Source organism: Amblyomma americanum, chromosome 10 (assembly GCF_052857255.1).
Source record: "Amblyomma americanum isolate KBUSLIRL-KWMA chromosome 10, ASM5285725v1, whole genome shotgun sequence".
NCBI lineage: Eukaryota > Metazoa > Arthropoda > Arachnida > Ixodida > Ixodidae > Amblyomma > Amblyomma americanum.
This window is the reverse complement of record NC_135506.1, coordinates 117092086-117110706: the sequence shown is the minus strand read 5'-3', so window position 1 is coordinate 117110706 and position 18621 is coordinate 117092086. Positions and strand designations below refer to the sequence as shown.

Sequence of the window (18621 nt, the reverse complement as noted above, 5' to 3'; positions counted from 1 at the left end):
CTAATTATTTTCGCTGTATTGTGCAGAATTATTGGATGTCTTCATTTCATGCTTGAAGCTCTCTTAGTTCCCATTCTCGATAAACTCTAGCTGACCACCGCCCGAACCTGAAGAACGCGATGCCGAACTTATTCGAAACTTTTCCGCCGGCCTGGGAGGCAGGAGAAAAAGAACTTACCATGCGTGTAGCTCCAAGCCGTATTCTAAAGAACCTCAGTCTCTCGCGCTACGTGGTACAACAGCTAGCGTCTTGAGCTTCGCTTTGTAACTCGCCGTCGTCTTCATATTTTATGATTGTGTTCTGCTCTTCCAAATGCTCGTTTCCAGGCTGCGCCACGACGATAGAATTGAGCCAGTCGAGTCAAAAGGTAAAAACACTTGGATGGACGATCAGACTCTCTGATGCGAGCAAAGTGCCTGAGCAGTGGTGATTCTGCCTGAATGCATTTAATTAGGGTGGCCGCAGCTTGCACAAGACAAGGTTAATTGAAGAATGGTTCAGTGGACGTATTAAGGCTGATGATGATTTACGATGAAAGCTTTTCGAAATGAGGATTTTACTTTTGGTTGTTTCCACTTTCTTTTGCTGTTGCGTCACAACATTCCATATTTTCTTTTACTGGCTTACCTGAATTTTCAGCACGAATGTAGTTGCCTTTGATTGGCCGGCTTCCCCGGGCTTGCAGCAGTGTTTTTTGCGATGAATGACTAAGAATAGTGATAATACGTTGTTCCTACGGGTTCATAATGGGCCGCCACCCCGCGCGTAAGCTGATGTAACTGCTCACTCCTATGCATCACTCCGTGAATGCTTTCGTTCTATGGACTGTGACTGATGCTTTCTTTAAGCGTATTCATTGTAAAATGATCTTTCGTGCGGATTCCGAGCAGGACAGAGAGTGGCGATATCACTGAGTTCGGGCTTAAGTTCTAACGCACTACAGAAAAGCATGAATCACGGGACTTGTACGCAACATGGGCACAAAATACAGAATTCGGCCAGTTGGTCAGTTCACATTTGAGGGTTGCCAACTAGCGCAATAAGGCATGGACATAATGGAAGAGAGCAGGAGGTCACACGCCAAGTAGACACTGTCACGTAGCTTCTACTCTTGCTGTTTGCCTGTGTCCTTTCCTTCTGGTTAATGCCAACAAAATGCTGCCAGCGCCGATAAGCTTACTGCATTCGAGGTAGTCCGCTGCGTCCGACTACAGGTGTGAAGTAGATGCACACTCACTTCGTCTTTCCCGGAAAACGGAAAGCGAGAGCACCAACAAGTAGCCATTCTGTAGAGCTATTGCTAGCGAAATTTCAAAAGCGGAGCGGAAATTAGAAGCCAAGAAAAAAGCAACGAAGAATAAAATGGCAGCACGACTGTCGTGGAATGCGAACTCTTTGGAACATCGCATGCAGCCTACGCTTTCACGTATCGCAATGCACTCGGCCATGCCTTGCGAAGAGTAAAAAGCGTCTTTCGCATCCAGTGCCTTCCCCCCCCCCCCCCCCCCCCCCCCCCCCCTCCGTCAGCCGAAGTCGCGGCTCATGCGCCAGTACGTGGGCGGTCAGTGACGTGCCAGCCGCTAGCCAGTGCACTGACCTCGTCCGCGAGTGAAGCGATGGCGGACGCCGCGTGTTGTAAAAGCAAAACTGGCGCGACAACATCGACTCCGCGGTCGCCGTTTTCCAACGTCGAAACAGATGGCTTGCCCAAAACCAGAAGCAAAGAGAGCGTCTGCATCCATGGCGAAGTCGGCGGCCTTCAAACCGACCTGCTTTGCATCGCGAGCACGTCCGCGCGTTGCTGGTCGTCCACGTGCCCGCCCTCTCAGTGTTACGCAAGGAAATGTGCCATGGGCACTGCACTGTCACGCCTTCGTTGCTTTTTTATTTTTTTGTCTGCAGACGTTGCGAGGCTTAATGTTTGTATCGACAAAAACAAGGCGCCACCGTCCTGCCTGGCGTCAGTCTGTCGATCACTCTGTCAATCGCAAACCAGCCAAAGCTTTCAGAGCATACCTATTGCAGTCCTTACGGAATCGCCGATAATAGCACGTAATTCTGTAGCACACTATTCAGCCCGGTATTACAGAAGAAAAAGGTACGGAGAATAATTCCTAACGTCGATGCACTGGAAGCCGTCAGTTATCCTAAAACTGTCAACAATAACACTGTTCAATGCTTACTTGGGTGACGCTCGTGCCGTATGATGCATGTCGTATGAGTTGAAACGTATGAGGCGCCTAGCAGGAAATATTAAAAGGCCTCTGAGGCATTTTGCGAGAAGGATAAAAGAACTGATGTGGAGATAAACATTTTTCCAGCGTATTTATGGAACCCTCGATGTGGAGTAGATTTCGGTTAGGGAGTAATTACTCATTACAGCTGATATAGCACAGAGACTCGGCTACATATTTGTAGCCCCATATGTATACGCTCCGGTCGACGCTAAGGAATAATTACAACATAGCAATAACTATTGAATCACTCATCAACCTGCTTTAAAATTTTCAGAGTAGCTTACTGCTAGGTACGACGCGATATTTAGGGATTCAAAAAACTACTCTCACAGTTTTCTCTCTCAACTGATTCATCGAAGCGAGCCAGAAGAGAATAAATATTGCAGGCCTGGACAACGATCTGCCCATAACTTTACTTGCAGCCGGCGTTCTTTCTCCCTCCCCGCGTCATGTGGTGAGGGAGAAAGGGGAATCTTCGTGCTCGCGCCGCCAGTCTAGCCGTGCCTCAGTGTCCGTCCACTCATGTGTGTCTGTGTGCTCCTCTGGAAAAAGTGGTGCTGAATAACATTTCAAGAAAGTCTACGCTGCACCTTTTCGTAAAGAAACGGGGCCTGTCGCGTCATGATACAGGGTAAGGACCGCCACTCATTACTGTGTGACGCGAGCCATACGACGTCGTAAGGGTGGATCCGCGCGTTAAACTGGCAGCAGATCTCGTCGCTTGGAGCAGGAATTGGAATTCTTAATTCGTTTATTAATTTTCGGCTCGCTTTTGAGGGCTTATGCGCGGCGTGTTTACTCTGCATGTTGCACGCAGTATATGTTCGCATTGAAGCCCCTTTCACGGCTGCATTATTCGTACCAACCTTTTATCCGTGTATGCTTGTTTTTCTTCTTGAGTAGCTGCTCAGCCCAGTTTGACTTAAAATGAGAAATTAAAAAGTGATACTTCGGTAACCGTCATTTGAAGGGGCCTCTAATACCTGTTTAAAGGGCTTGTGCATATAAATATTTTTTTTTCTAATAATGCTGCGTTGTTTTGACCGCCAGGTTACGGAGGTTGGCTACCTTGTTCTAAATATATTTGCTATTATTTATTTTTATTTACATGTACTGTTCAATAATCACCCCACACAAGACTCGGTAATCGATTCCCAAATACATCGTGCAGATGAGAACGAAGTGAACCATCCAATGAATTCCACTGTTCTATGGTGGGGAGGAAAGGGAATGGATATTTACAAGAATCTATTGATGCCTGAAAAAAAAATACTTAAATAACAAAGGGAGAGAGCAAGGGCCCAAGAATCACTGACTGCCAGCTTCCACTTAATTTTCAAAAGGCTAGAAAAAAAGCAGAATTTTACCGGCGGCCCGATGCAGGCTGTTTACGTGATATTTGGCGCCAGAAGTCCTCCCACAATTTCCGAATACCATGTGCACAGGGCCACCAGACTATAACTTATGCCAAACACTTGAGCGCAGTTAGCGACTATCAGTTTTCGTTAGTTTTTTTACCACGCTTCCGAGGGGACTTATTAAAGCCGAGTGTTTATTTATTACTCCCCCGAGTTCCGCTTGTTCGCACGACGCAGGAGAACCTCATTGGAGAAGAGAAAGACGGCAAAGTGTCAGTGATGAAATCTATGGCGATGACGCCTTCTCAAGTCCTCAGTCAGCACCACTTTTGGTAGGGCACCACATACGTTTGAATCTTGATTACAGACATTGCTTATTATTTAAAATTGAACAAACTGAATTGCATTGACTCGCGTGCGCGTGACCGGCAATGAACTTGAGTATGCCATTTTCATATGCAAATGTTTTAAATCATAACCGACGACACTCAGAGCTGCGCACAGATTGCGCGGTGACTGTTCCTTCAGTGAAAAGTGTCATGGAATAAACCATCAAAGTTATCAAAGGGTCAAAGCAACAAATAGATTAAAGCATCAGAAGAGATAAAGATGAAAGGTGAGAAAAGAGGTGGTCAGACTTTCAACTGGAGTTTGTCGGAGAAAGCCGTCCCCGCCTTGCTATTGTCACCAACATCGTGCCTGCGCATCAACATTCCCGACAGTCAAAAACGGCACGAAATGAGCTCAAGCCCAACCTAGAAATGCCAGATGTTTATCGAATAAATCAACTTGAGACACGCTAAAACACCTGTCATGGCTGCATGTCGCTATTGGTAAGACGTCGAGAATTTCTCTGCCTTTTGCATGAAAGATTATCTTCTACTTGAAAGTTTGCGCTTTACTGGCGTTCATCCGGGAGAATAAAAAGATAGGAGGGGTATACTTGTGGCCCTGCGTGTCGATCTCGTCTCTTGGAGCAGTTTGAAGTATTAGACCATACTACACCAAACGGCCCCTCATCATACTCTTCTTACAGGTGTTTCGAGGAAAAATGGTCTTTGCGTATCGTGCGACGCAGGCGCTTTTGTTCTCTTAAGAGAGGAAGGCAGCGTCGATGGCTTTCGAAGTCCCTTGTGCATGCCTTCTGTGTGCATTACGTCCATGCCTTGCCGCATGTGCGTGTTACATCAGAACTCTCCTGTGTGCTGTTTGCAGCTGCTTGCCAAAGCAACGTCTCCGGCTGACAAGATTCTTTCAGTTTCCTTCAATGTGTATTGCCGTCTTAAAGCGAAGGGGTTCTGGAATCTTCACATGAAGAACACATCCGTGTTTAAATCCTTGGCACAGAGAAATGGGCTTGCTAATTGCTAGGATAGCGACGCTATGTTGGGGGCCACTCATGCAAGAAGCACAGCTCTTTTTCGCGTTCTTTCTCTCCTTGAAGCTTTCATTTCTTCCGCCTTCTCTATAAGCTGCTTCAGCCTATGCTAGTTCGTCTTTTTTTCTTTTTTCCAGTTGTCTTCTTTCCATCAATGGTATTTTTTAATTACATGGTTCAGTGCATGGATGGATGGATGGAGGGAAGGATGGATATGGCTGAACCCTTTAAATCGGGCGGTGGCTCAAGCCACCTAGCCATGACATGTAATTTTACTCTTGTCTTGATTTTATTTACCAATCAGATAACCTTCGCTTGGTCACTTCTACCCGCTTAAAATTACTTTCCCTGTCGGTAGACTGTCGGTAGACTAAGGAAAGCAGGTTGGCCACAGCCCGGTGGGAAGGTTGCTACCTGCCCACGGTACCAGTATGCCAGTTCGAGGTGGCATACTGAGGTCGTAGTGTTGCTACCTCGGATATAACCACCTTTCGTGTGTTACACACGTATGTAACGAACGTTAGTATTGCCACCTCGGATGTAGCGAACTTTTGCATGTTAAGCTCGTATGTACCGAACCTCGTTATGCTACCTCGGATATAAAGAACTTTAGCATGTTATGCTCGAATATACCCAACCTAGTTATGCCACCTCAGATGTAAAGAAATTTTGTAGGTTAAGCTCAGATATACCCAACCTAATTACGCCACCTCGGATGTAACGAACTTTAGTATGCTAAGCTCGGACATAATCAACCTAGTTTTGCCACCTCGGATGTAAAGAACTTTAGTATGTGAAGCTCGGATATACCAAACCTTGTTATGCCACCTCGGATGTTAAGAACTTTAGTATGTTAAGCTCGGATATAATCAACCTAGTTATGCAACCTCGGATGTAAATAACATTAGTATGTGAAGCTCGGATATACCAAACCTTGTTATGCCACCTCGCATGTAAAGAACGTTAGCATGTCAAGCTGAGACATACCGAACTTAAGTATGCCACATGAGGTATGAGGAACGTTCTGGTGTTGCCCTCGGATGTACCAAACTTAGTGAGTTGACCTCAGATATAACGAACCTAAGTGTATCGCCTCGGATATAAAAACACAAAAGAGAAGGCGAAATGTACTTATAAGGAACCTTACAAACACTTAGGAGGCACAGATGAACATAAAATTCCATATTACTACCAAAAACGCATAAAATTCGCAGTCCGAAAGAAAATGAATAAGCAAAGATAACAGTAGCCGCGGCAAATTTACAACGGTAATACAAAAATACATGAAATAAAAACAATAGAACCAGCACCAAATAGCGAAAAGAGCATTATATATGGCTCAGTCGAGACTGAACAAGTGCGAAGCGAAGGTTATGAGAGATGAGCTATTAGCAGTATGGTCAGGCAATGACCTCCAGTCTCGAATTGCTTGTGGAAAAAAAGAAAACGTAAATATATTACTGTGTTTTTGATTGTGTACAAAGTGTTTTGAATGTTGTTTCCTGTTACTAAGTGTGGCCGAAAGTGATAAATATTGGTTAGAGTGTATGTTTAGTGCTTCAGATAAAGGAAGATAAATAAATATCAGGCGGGTATTGTTTGCTCGAATACTAATGGTGGGAAGGCCAGCCTGTAATACACTTTTATGTTGGGAATCGAGGTGGCTATATTTGTTAAAAACAAATCTGATCGCCTTCCGCTGCACGCCTTCCAGTTTAGATATCAAATGATTTGTGTGAGGAAACCAGGATAGTTTTTATATTCAATGACTGATGGTACAAGGGATGTGTATACAAGCAACTTAGTTTTAAGTAAGGTGAATCTTATCGAACTTCTTACCGAGCAAAGAGCGGAAATTACTTGTTTGTTATGATGTGAAATGTGTTCTCCCTCCTTAAATATGACGATATAATTATTCCGAGGTATATATTTGCATTCGGTAACAGCCTTTATTATCGTGCCTCTATAACTATAAGGGAAAGTCAGTGGCAGTTTCTTCCTTGAAGCTGTCATCGAAACTGATTTTACTAAATTTAATGTGAGCTGGAAATCTTCACACCAAGTTCCTATTTTTTCAAGCGCATTATTTAACTGAAGTTGATTCTCTATGCTTTTCATTTGTTTATAAACTAAACTATCATTGGCAAAGCATGCGGACTTTTACGTCTGTATCATTAGCTATATCGCCTGTGTAGATTAGAAACAACATGAATGCTAGTACTGCTGTCCATAGAACAAGCAGAGAAGGCAGCTCGCAGCTTCTGGCGGGGCAAAAAAAGAAATGCGAATGCATGCGTCGAGCGCTGGGCAGAACTTGGGAAGTTTTCTCGAAGCAACGCATGTTGCGCCGAAAGATTGCGGAACTTCTCGTCATGCGTTTATATATTATTAAATAAATCAATTTATTAAATAAATAAATTGGCATTATAAAGGTTTATGCAAGTGGAAAGTATCGAGTGTAAGGTGGCTCATCTGCCACGCCCACCAGCCTAGCAACCAACATGGTATACCACCTATACGTACTTAATGTCACCTCGGATATAACCAACATTAGTATGTTAACCTCGGATAGACCGAATCTATGTATGCCACCTCAAGTATAATGACATTTCGTGTGTTAGCCTCGGATACATAATGAACATTTGGCTGCAATGTGAGCGACAGACTCACTACTAGCGCCACCACCAAGCATTCACAGCAGGCCCTAAAGCCAAGCAGCCAAGCCTAGTGCAGTGTGTGTCACGCAGCGAGCGCGGGGACAGAGTGAGTTAACATGCTCTCGTTGAACGCGCACGGTGCTTTGTGTGTAGTGGGGCGCAATGCCTCGCTAATAAAGTTATCATTGCGCAAGCCTTGCCCAGCCACCACCTAACCTCACCCACGCCCTCACAGCTAACGTATTCAAGCGTTCCACCGAGGACAGCTTAAGAGTTTTTCCTTCAACGACGGGGTAGGCGAGGCAAACAGCTGCAGCAGCAGAAGCAGCTTGACTAGTGCTCATCCCGTACAAGGCGGCAGTGACCCACGTTGCACAACCAGACACACATTACTTATAAATGTAAAAAATAGCAATTATGATACTAATATTCAACAGCAAAAATAAGTCTACATCATGGGCAATACAAAATTATGCAGAAAGGAAAAATTCTTACAAGTTTACATACAATGAACACAGAAGCTTGCATGTGCCGACAAAATCAGCGTGGTATCACAAATTATAGCTACGTCTCAAATTTCATCCACGCTTCAAGAGAGGCCACCTAAGATTCCGTGCGCTAAACGCATGCCGTGTGTTCTTCTTAAGAGGATTAAGAGCTTTCTTTTTGTATTTTTGAGCCCCAGCTATTTGAACGAATGCCAGTCACCGAACATAGATAGATCCTATTGAAGTAGCACGCATCGCAGGTAGGTCGAATTTCGCTGAATATTTAACGCCATCGGCGTGGAGTGAGAAACAGAGAATTTTCGATAACAGTGACAGTGTAGTAACGAATACAGACAACAAAAGTGGCCCAAAGACAAAACCATGCAGCACACCGCTTGTTACCACACCTATGAGGTCATTCTTATGGCAGTCACGTAGCCTAGAATGTAGAGAAATGGCAAAGCATCTAATTCATTAAAGTTGCACACACAAAACCTGTTTCGAAATGATCGAAGCTTTTACTCGGATCGCAGTAAATTATATCAAGCTAATACTTTCTTCAGCCGCTTCAGAGATATGATTCAAGAAACAAAGAAGGTTTGCAGTCGTTCAACGGGAAATCCAAAACCCAAAACAATGATTCGCTATTAAAGTACCTTATTTCTCACGTTTCTTGTGGCCATATCTTATTCCAGGTTCCCAGGCGGCCATAACCCTCCCAGCATTCTGTGACTGAAGACTTTCTTCTGTCATCCGTCAAAGTATAAGTGGTAAAATATTTCTCGGTACAAGCATGGAGGTGAAAGACTTTACTTATTCTGAATAAGCGAAGAGCTATTATGTTCTGTTACCGCTGAAAACAGAGCTATGGGAATGTTGCGCCTATAATACAGAAGTTTATAAAAAGTGCACAAGTGGTAAAAGCTGAAGCAATATAGGACACACTCATTCCTTATTTATAATTTATAAGAGAAAGAAAACACTCCACTTCTTGGTAACGGCTAAAGGCTATTTGCTGCTGCCCTCAAATCTCCACGATACATAACTCAATATTAGGTCATTTACGATTACACCTAATTGGCCTTAATGGTAGGTTAAATACATTTGCGGTTATCAATGGATGCGCAGCAAAGAGACAGAGGCTGGACTTCGCTCGACGACGACATACTGTAGTTATGCTATCCCTGCCATAGCACTTAGCCGCAACATGCGTGTATGCGTAACATAAAAAGGCATGCAGGCATTACGGAAGAACCATATGTAAAGTTAATGAACAAAATATGTAGCAGCTGCATAGCGACTATAGTCTTCCGTAGTGAAAGTAATAAAATCACAATAAGGAAGGGTGTTAGGCAGGGAGACGTTAACTTTTCAGTACTGTTCACCGCGTGTTTACAGCGAGTAATCATAGGCCAAGAATATGAAGAGTTGGGGATAAGATTTAATTGTGTATACATTAGTAATCTGCCATTCGCTGATGACAGCGCCTTGGTAATTATCGCAAGGGCATAACAACAAACATGATCCATGACCTAGAAGGCAAATCGGAACGGTTAATATGCAGAAAACTGAAGTAATGTTCCACAACCTCGCAAGGGAACAGCAGTTAACGACAGGAAGCGAAGCGTTAGAAGTGGTACGGGAATATGTCTACTTAGAGCAGGTAGTGGCCGCTGATCCGGATCAGGAAGTGAGATAGCCACAAGAATAAGACTGGGGTGAGGTGCATTTGGCAGGCACTCTGAGACCGTGAATGGCAGTTTACCAATATCCCTCAAGAGAAAAGTCTACAACAGCTGTGTCTTAACGGTATTCACCAATGGGCGAAACGTGGAGGATAACGATAAGGGTTTAAACATAAACCGAGGACAACGCAGCGAAATATGTAAAGTGATAGGTGCAACTTTAAGGTTTATGGTGGTTTAACGTCCGAAATCGATTTAGGCTATGATGGACGCCCAACGCTAAGAGAGAGGAAGAGGGCAGAGTGGATGAGGGAGCGGCGAAGGTTATGACATCCTAATCGAAATGGGCTTGGGCAGGGCAGGTAATGCAAAAGCAAGATAAACGGCTGTCATTAAGGCTAACGGAGTGGATTCCAAGGGAGGCTAGCGTAGCAGGAGGCGGCAGAAAGCTTGGTGGACGAATGAGATTAAGAAGTTTGCGGGGATGACGTGGTCGGATTAGACAGAGTTAACTCGAGAGATATAAGAGACGCCTTTGTCCTGCAGTGGTCGTAGTAAGGCTGCCGGCAACGACGACGATGATGATAGCGTCACATGGTAGAGTGAGTGAGTGAAAAAACCTTTATTGTCCAACATAATGAGACCCCCTCATCCAGACCTCCCCTGTCCCATACCCTCAGTTGAGGCGGGAGGATCAGGAGAGATCCTGCCGCATGGGTATAGTGGCGTCAGATGCTGGCCATGATCTCTTGTATCCCGGCGGCCTCTTCAGCCAGTCGGACGGCGGTGAGCTGGAGCTCAGAATCCGTGCTCCGGAGCAAGGTCTCCCAGGCGTCTCTACTATTAATGTTCTTTGCCCTGCCTGGAGATTGGCTACACTCCCATATTATGTGGTCGAAGGTTCCTCGCGCCCCGCACTTCTTGCATTTATCGTCCTCTATTTCTGGAATGATATGTTTGCTTAGAATTGGGTGTGGGTAGACATCTGTTTGTAGACGCCTCCACGCCACCGCCTGTTGATTGTTGAGTGCCTTGCTAGGTGGGAGAAGTACCTGCGATGTTGTCTATAATATTCTGTAACTTCCTGACAGGAGATTAGTCTCCCTTCTCTCCCGTGATCTGCGAATGGTGGCTCGTCTTGTGCAGCTCGTTGGTAGAGATCTCGAGCTACCTCGTGGGCCGCCTCGTTGCCACGGACAGATTCGTGCGCGGGGTCCAGATTATATTGATTGTTCTATTCAATGTCGCTTGTCTTAAAATTTTGGCGGCGAGGGGAGACTCTCCCTCTACTAAAATTTTGGACTGCAGCTTTGCTGTCGCTTATGACGTATTTAGCTTTGGAATCGACGCAAGCTAGTGCTATTGCGACCTCCTCCGCCGTCTCGGTGTTTGTCCCTAGGATAGTTGCGACCGTGATGGGCCACCCGCTCCGTTCACTACCGCGACGGTCGTGTACTGACTATGTCTATCGCCCGCTGCGTCTACGTAGGCGACCTCCTCCTGAGGCTTGTCACCGTAGATGCGTTCTATCACCTCTGCCCGCTTTTGTCTTCTTTCCTTGTTTATTTCTGGGTGCATGTTCTTGGGTAAGGGGGGAATCCTGAGATTGCTCCTAATCTCCATGTCGATATCCTCCCTCTATCTAGCTCCCCTGTTTGGAGTCCGACTTTGGCTAGTGTGGCTCTTCCCGCATGTGTTGTGCTGGTTCTCTCTAGCTGTGATGTCTGGACTGCTTCTGCGAGCTCTGTAAGCGTGTTGTGTATGCCCAGTGCTAGGAGTTTTTCTGAGGATGTGCACATGGGCAGGCCTAGAGCTTTCTTGACGCCCTTCCTTATGAGAGCGTCGATTTTGTTCCTCTCTGCTGCTTTGAGATTTAGGTACGGCGTGGCGTAGCTGATTCTACTTATGAAAGCGTGTATGAGCCTAAGTAGGTTTTCTTCTTTAGGACCGCCTCTATTGCTCGAGACTCGTTTGATGAGATTGAGCGTCTGCATCACGTTGCTCTCAAACTTTTTGATGGCTATCGTGTTTCTCCCATTCGACTGCATATGAAGGCCTAGGATTCTGATTGTGTCCACCTTGGATACCTCCTTTCCTCCTACAGAAATCTGAATTTCCGAGGGTTGTTTGTTCCTCAGAGCCTTATCGTTATATATGAATATTTCAGATTTTTCGGCCGAGAATTCTAAGCCCCGTTCTTCTGCATACGTTGAAATTATATTGGCAGCTGTCTGTAGGGTTTGATTAATCTCTGCATCACTTCCTCGGTTGATCCATAGATTAATGTCGTCCGCATACAGGCTATATTCTAAGTTTGGGTTGCCAATTTTTTCAAGTTCGCCCGGGAGTTCTCTCATGGCCATGTTGAAGAGAATGGGTGATAGCACCGACCCTTGAGGGGTTCCCTTGCTTCCTAGCTTTATTTCCTCGGATTTAATCTCCTGGAAGCTTATGCTCGCAGTTCTATCTGTGAGGAAGTCTCTTATGTAGCGATAGGTTTTGTAGCCTACTCCGGCGTGGCTGAGTCCTTTCAATATTGACTCATGTTTAACATTATCAAATGCCTTTTTGAGATCGAGACATAGAATAACCTTTGCGTCCCTGGTTCTGGAGTCAATGATATCCTGTTTTAGTCGCAGCATGACGTCTTGTGTGCTGAGATGGGGTCGGAACCCATAAATCTCATCTGGCCACTTCCTATTTTTTTCCATGCAGTTCGATATTCTGGTCTGGTATTTTATGGTAGAGGAATATTACATGGCACTTTGCATAACTTGATGAGCAGTCCTTTCGGTTGTCCACCGAAACTGCATAGGGTGAGCACAATGCCGGTGAACCGAATAACTAAACAAAATACTTTTCAGGGTATAACCGACTGGCGATGACTGGTTTATGGGAGGTGGTGAACACCGCCTCAGTGGTTGCGGTAGTGGCCGCGACCTTGGCATGGGTGGCGCGGCGCAAAAGGCAGCACGGACTCTTCTCACGTCTTGGATACCCAGGGCCGCCACCAGACCTCATCTGGGGCAGCTGGAAGCAGCTGCAGAGGGACCGCATAACGGTACACACGCACAGCTGGCTTGTTAAACCTCCATGCAGTGAGCGGGTCCCTTTACGACTGCAAAGCCGTTTATGTATCTCAGGAAACACAGGACTGATGAAATTGTGGTGTACATATTTCACACCACGAGTGACATATTACGCGGTTTCGGGGCTTTCTAGAAATTCTGCCACTAAAGGAGCGGAACGCTGGAAATTGTCGTGACAAGGCTGACCGCAGAGATTTAAAAGCCATAGAGATGGTTATGACAGTGGTGCTATGAATGGAAAGGACTGCGTTTTTTTTCAGAATCCAACTGTCTTTTGGATACTAATGCATAAACAAATTAAATAAAATTGTGCAACTTGACAGCTCAAATCAGTATACTAATTTACCTTCGTAAATTCTAGAATGTGCTCCTAAACACCAACCTCCTCTGTCCTCAAATGTGAAGCCATTGGAAAGGAGGTTATTGAAGTTTTGCAAACAAGGTGCATGTCCCGTGCATATTGAACAAGGATTCCACATGGCTTGTGAGGGCGCTTGAAGAGTTTCGTTAATTCAAAGCACCTCTCAATGCAGCAGCTAGTAATTGTTAGGTGTGGGTGTGCGAAAACGTCACAAACAAGGGACCTAAGGCTTCTCTACTGAAGCTTTAAGGACACGGCGATTTATTTTATTTGCTACATCAACAACAAGATCGGACACGCCCTTCACGACGCTCAGGTTGACATTTTTATTTAGTTCATGCCCCCCGTGCTAAGGAATGCGCACTGAAAATGTGTGCGAAAACTAAGTCAAAGAAGAAATCCCTGTTCCAGATGTGAGAACTACGCTCATAAGAACTGTCCTGCTTTTGATTTTGGAATGCAGACTTTTTCAGAAAGACCAGTTAATTACAATGAGGAACCACTTTTTTGAACCGCAATATTGCCCAAACAAAACATTCCTTTGATTTTCTTTCAAATTTTTTTCGACGAGCATATATTTATTTTAATATCTGGATTGATACTAGCCGACACTAGCCTGTAGAAGAAACGCCCAGAAGAAATATTCACACAGCTAAAAGTAGAACTGCCATAGCCAGGAACACAAAACGCCAAACTGCAAAGAAGTTTGTGTTTCCTATATTGCTGATACTTGTAGTGACATCAAAGGTTATGCGCAAAAATGACGGAACGATGAGAGAACATACGACAGAACGAGCGCAAACTATCAACTAATTTATTCGGAAGCTGACACCTCTGAATATAAGACATGTAGGCGCACGCACGGCGGATACATCCACAGCATGCCTGGTAAACGTGGTAACAACATCATACCCTACAGGGCAGATTTGGTAGGGTCAGCGTCAGCGATACTTCTCTCGCCTTATACAGCAGCGAATCAGCTTTGTTACAATTTGGCCTGTAGCGTATGATGGGGTTACCACGTTTACAAGGCATGCTGTGGATGTATCCACCGCGCATGCGCCTACATGTCTTATAATCAGAGGTGTCAGCTTCTGAGTAAACTAGTTGTTATTTTGCGCTCATACAGTGGTGTCTTCCATCTTCGTGTCGTTTTTTATGTGCATAACCTTTGATGCCATTACAAGTATCGAGACAACTAGCCCGACAACACCTTTCTGATTTAGTATTGGAAATCTACCCGTCTCCGCTGACACTTAAACATAATGCAAACAGGTTCACCAGGAATGTATCACGCGGTGGATAAAGCACACGCAATACGGGGTCGGTTGAAATAGAAATGTAGAAGCTAATGTGACACAGTTACTTTTGAGTATACAGCTTCGCATGCAGGCGAAAATATCCGCTTCCCATGTTTCTTCGTTACTCGTGCTGAATAAATGAGAGTGACGAATCAATACCCGTGGTATCGAACTCCATTTAGACAATTTTAGTGTCCTTCTTTTACAGCTTGCCTTCATTTCAGAATGTCGAAATCGGCGCCAACTTTGCAGGTGATGGGAGAATGGATTTGGAAGTATGGCAAAATCTTTGGGTTCTACCTGGCCGAAAAGCCTTACATGGTGATCACAGACGTTGATGTGATCAGAGAGATCTTCATCAAGGACAGCCGCGCCTTCCTGGACAGGCCGTCTTACGCCCTCGATGTGGAGCCGATGAGAAGCTCTCTCTTTTTCCTCACAGGTAAGCAGAGAAGCCTTAATTCTTCTTGTTGCTGTTCAGTTTCAACTATCTGACGATAGATGTCACTTGTAAGGTGTCCTTAGGTCACGTGAGGCATGAAATACGGTGCAATATAATCGTCGATACGCAGGTGTAATTTGCAACAAGGGTGCACTAAAGAGGAATCTGAACTCGTCTTTTTACCGTGGCAACTCAATCTACACGTTCCGGGCATTCTTAGAAACTTTTGATTATTGTCCTGTAAGGCAGACTGCCCTAATAAAATCACATTAAACGTCCCGACTCCCGCCTTTTTTTCAACTCAACGCGGTAGGTAGGCGGAGTCAACCAACGCGTGGAGTGCCTATCAGTCACTCTAGTAATGGCTTCGCTTCCGATTTTATTTTCTTTTTAGGCTTCTGTGAAGAAAATTTTCAGTCACAGACAGTATAGAAGCAAAATTAGGCCCACGAAAATAAAAATACACGCGGACTCTTTGATTTACGAACCACTCCGCCGACGGCAGAGCAGCAAGTCGCCACGGGGCTGGCTGACGCGTTGGTTGACTCCTCCTAGCTACCGCGTTGAGTTAAAAAGAGGCGGGAGCCGAGACGTTTGATCCGATTCAATTAGGGCAATTGGCCACACAGGACTATAATTCGTAGTTCCTAATAATGCTGAGAACGTGTAGATAGAGTTCCCGCGGTAAAAAGACGAGTTCAGATTCTTCTTTAGTGCACCTTTAATGCTCGTTCGCTTGGGGCACTCGGCACTCTTCATGCGAGAAGCGAAACAATAAATGTGCATGCCTACTACACACTGTTGTTGCGGGAAAGTGGTGAGACAAACGTATTGCCACTTAGTAAATTCCGCTAGGTGTAGGAGCAGGAGGCCATAACTAGAGATGGCATTACTCTGAATAACCTACAACGCACTCCCTCACCAGAACAGGGTTTGGCCACCATGGTGTAGCACTTGGTCACAACATCCTTTAAGAATACGCCAATTTTTTAGAAGGCAAACGTAGCAGGGGGCGGCAGAAAGATTGGTGGGTGGTTTAGATTAAAAAGTCGGCGAGGAGACGGTGGCCGCAGCGGGCACAGGACAGGGTTAAATGGAGAGACATGGGTCTTTGTCTTGCAGTGGGCGTAGTCAGACCGATGAATCTGATTACTCTGAATAAACTAGTCAAAAAGCAGAGCAGATTCTCTATTTTCTTTTGTCTTCTGGTAGCTTTGCTTTGTTGGTCAATTGAACGATATTTCTGTGAAAGATGTGTTGGTTTTCTTTTTAGCCTTATAGCTGCGATGGGGTGGATGCTAAGTAGTAATTGTCCCCTTATTACCTATAAAAGCGAGAACTTCATGACAAGCAGGACTTGTAAAACTATTTTTTTTTTAAATTGTTGAACAATGAAATGTAGGATTGCATGAAGGAAGCCAACAGTCACATGACCAAGAAGCACAGGGAATTTAAAAATTTTTGTACTAATCAGTGGCAGATAAATAGGGTCATTATTTGAAAATAACTGATAAGAAAGTACAAGAAAAACAACCACATGTCGCCGGCGCGGCCCGAACTCACGACCCTCGAATTTGGCGTCCGGTGCTCTACCGAATGAGCAACGACGATGGCTGTCCAGTCTTCTACCTTCGCGAGCATTCATGTGGAGTGTAGCCGAATTTGACAGAGTTTACCAGTGTCGCCCTCGTCAATGAGTGGAGGACGTAGTACGTTCTGTATTACCGCTGGTATGGCGTGGAACGTCGCCGAACGGCGTGGGTGGAGGCTATGTGAGAACCCTCTTATTCTTTCTAAGGCTGTCAGAACCGAGGCCCTCGTTCTGGGTTCGGATATCCCACCAGCGACAGGGTTGTTTTTTCTGCTGCTTTATAATTTATTTTCTTTAAGCGGCAGATTAATAGAAGTATTATTCTCGAATTTCAGTACGAGAAATATAAAAAAATTGGCAGTGGCTTAGCTTGGCTATGCCAGGATATACGTAGCAAGAGGTACGTTTCCTTGGCTGAGTTTGTTGTGGTAACTGTATGTTTAGCAATGAGGGACATTGGGTATGCACATCTTTTATTCATTTTGCTTGACAAAGACGAAGACTGTCCGATAATCTGTGAAGTAGCATGCAGCGGTCTCAATTTTATGGACACAGTATTTTGATTTGGTAGAGCCTCTTTAGTTTACAAGCTCTATTCTAGTTCCCCATTGTGTAGACTGGATGTGAGGGTCCGAAGCTGAATTAAAGTTAAATTTTTCTTTCATACACTAAGAGAGTCCTGTTTCCTGTTCGAACCACCCACAGTCACAGCTTTAAAACCGTGCCGTATAGCTGGTATACTCGTGGCAACAGCATCAATCGTCCGCTTGACAGATGTTCTCGGTGCCACGTAGACTCCTTGGATGATAATGCCGCTTTCGAGAAGCCGAACACAGCAGGCTTCAGCGTTATTCACCGCGATCGAAGGGAAATGTCTGACAGCTGGGATACCTCGTTTCACGTACACGCGGACTCCAGCGTTCTTATTTGGTTCAAACCAACTGCCAGGCGACAACCTCAGGATCTAAAGAGTTAATCTTCTCTTGTCTATACCGCTGTTTATCAGCGGCTGGACTCTCCTTCTCTGCATGCATGTCAAACGTTGTGATAGAGACGCCCACTGCACCTCCCCCTTCTATACGCAATGCTGCGCATATGCGACGCGGGTTTCGGGTTGTTGAGCAGCGTGCGGGGAGGCGGTGATGAAAAACGCGGCGCAGCTGTGGCGTTTCTCTCGCTACCATGGTATCAGCGCATGCGCACAACTGCTTATCCGCGTGACGTCTCACTCGGCCGTGGGGACAGCGAAGCGCACGCCGCACTTTGCTCCTCTTCGGTTGCCATGGTAACGGCGCATGCGCACAACTGGTCTCTCTCATGTACGTGAACTGCTCGACTTGTAGCCCAGTCTAGCTCTCGCTACAAAAATAGAAACGTTCCCCTATGCACCTTGGTTTCGGAGACTGTTGGCTTCCTTCGTACGTTTGTCAAACGAGGCTCTCATATCCCTTCCCTTGTGCCAGAAGCTTACGCCCAAATTGCTAGCGCATCCGCGCTGCTGGACGAAGCGTTACAATGTCAGCAACCCCATACCGCAGTGGCAGGTGACGTAGGCCTATTCTTTCCCACTATCTGACCGAGTCCCTCAGCGTTACAAGCGATCTCTGGGCTCGTGAAACCTGGTCTTGCTGTCCATTATGTGTGCCCTTATAAGCGTACTAGTTTTACTTTCAACTTTCGCGCATCATCATCCTGCACCACCATGCAATCCAAAATTTCCAAATCGCAGAGAACTTTCAATGAACAGCTTTACTCAACAGAAGAAAATATATTGCTTGTGGTCCTAAACATCTCTACCTTCCAATGCGTTTCTTTTTGCAGGCATGGAATGGAGAAGTGTGCGCTCAGTCATGAACCTAGGTTTCACAGTCCCTAAAGTGAAGCTCTACTCCAGTCTTGTGACCAGTTGTGCAGATGTCTTCGTCGAACTGCTCGCGGAAGTCTGCCGCAAACCAAAAGCTGTCGAAATGTACCAGCTGACCCAGGGTTTGGCACTGGACATCATCACCAAAGCAGCCCTCGCCTTGGAGGTA

General features: G+C 45.4%; 1 protein-coding gene across 6 annotated transcripts in view; it reads left to right on the top strand.

The window, feature by feature from the left end:
• Positions 1 to 2740: 2740 nt before the first annotated feature.
• LOC144106258 (cytochrome P450 3A6-like) overlaps positions 2741 to 18621 on the top strand; it is a 28690-nt gene continuing 12809 nt past the window's right edge. The window contains exons 1-5 of one of the 6 annotated variants that reach the window (XM_077639018.1): positions 2741 to 2869; positions 8815 to 8918; positions 12669 to 12865; positions 14808 to 14997; positions 18410 to 18618. In XM_077639018.1, the coding sequence (XP_077495144.1) occupies positions 12686 to 12865; positions 14808 to 14997; positions 18410 to 18618 (579 nt within the window). In that variant the 5' untranslated portion in view covers positions 2741 to 2869; positions 8815 to 8918; positions 12669 to 12685. Of the gene's footprint in view, positions 2870 to 3852; positions 3929 to 8814; positions 8919 to 12668; positions 12866 to 14763; positions 14998 to 18409; positions 18619 to 18621 lie in introns of those variants that run through there. The other 5 variants (XM_077639019.1, XM_077639017.1, XM_077639023.1 and 2 more) reach the window with 5 other exon arrangements.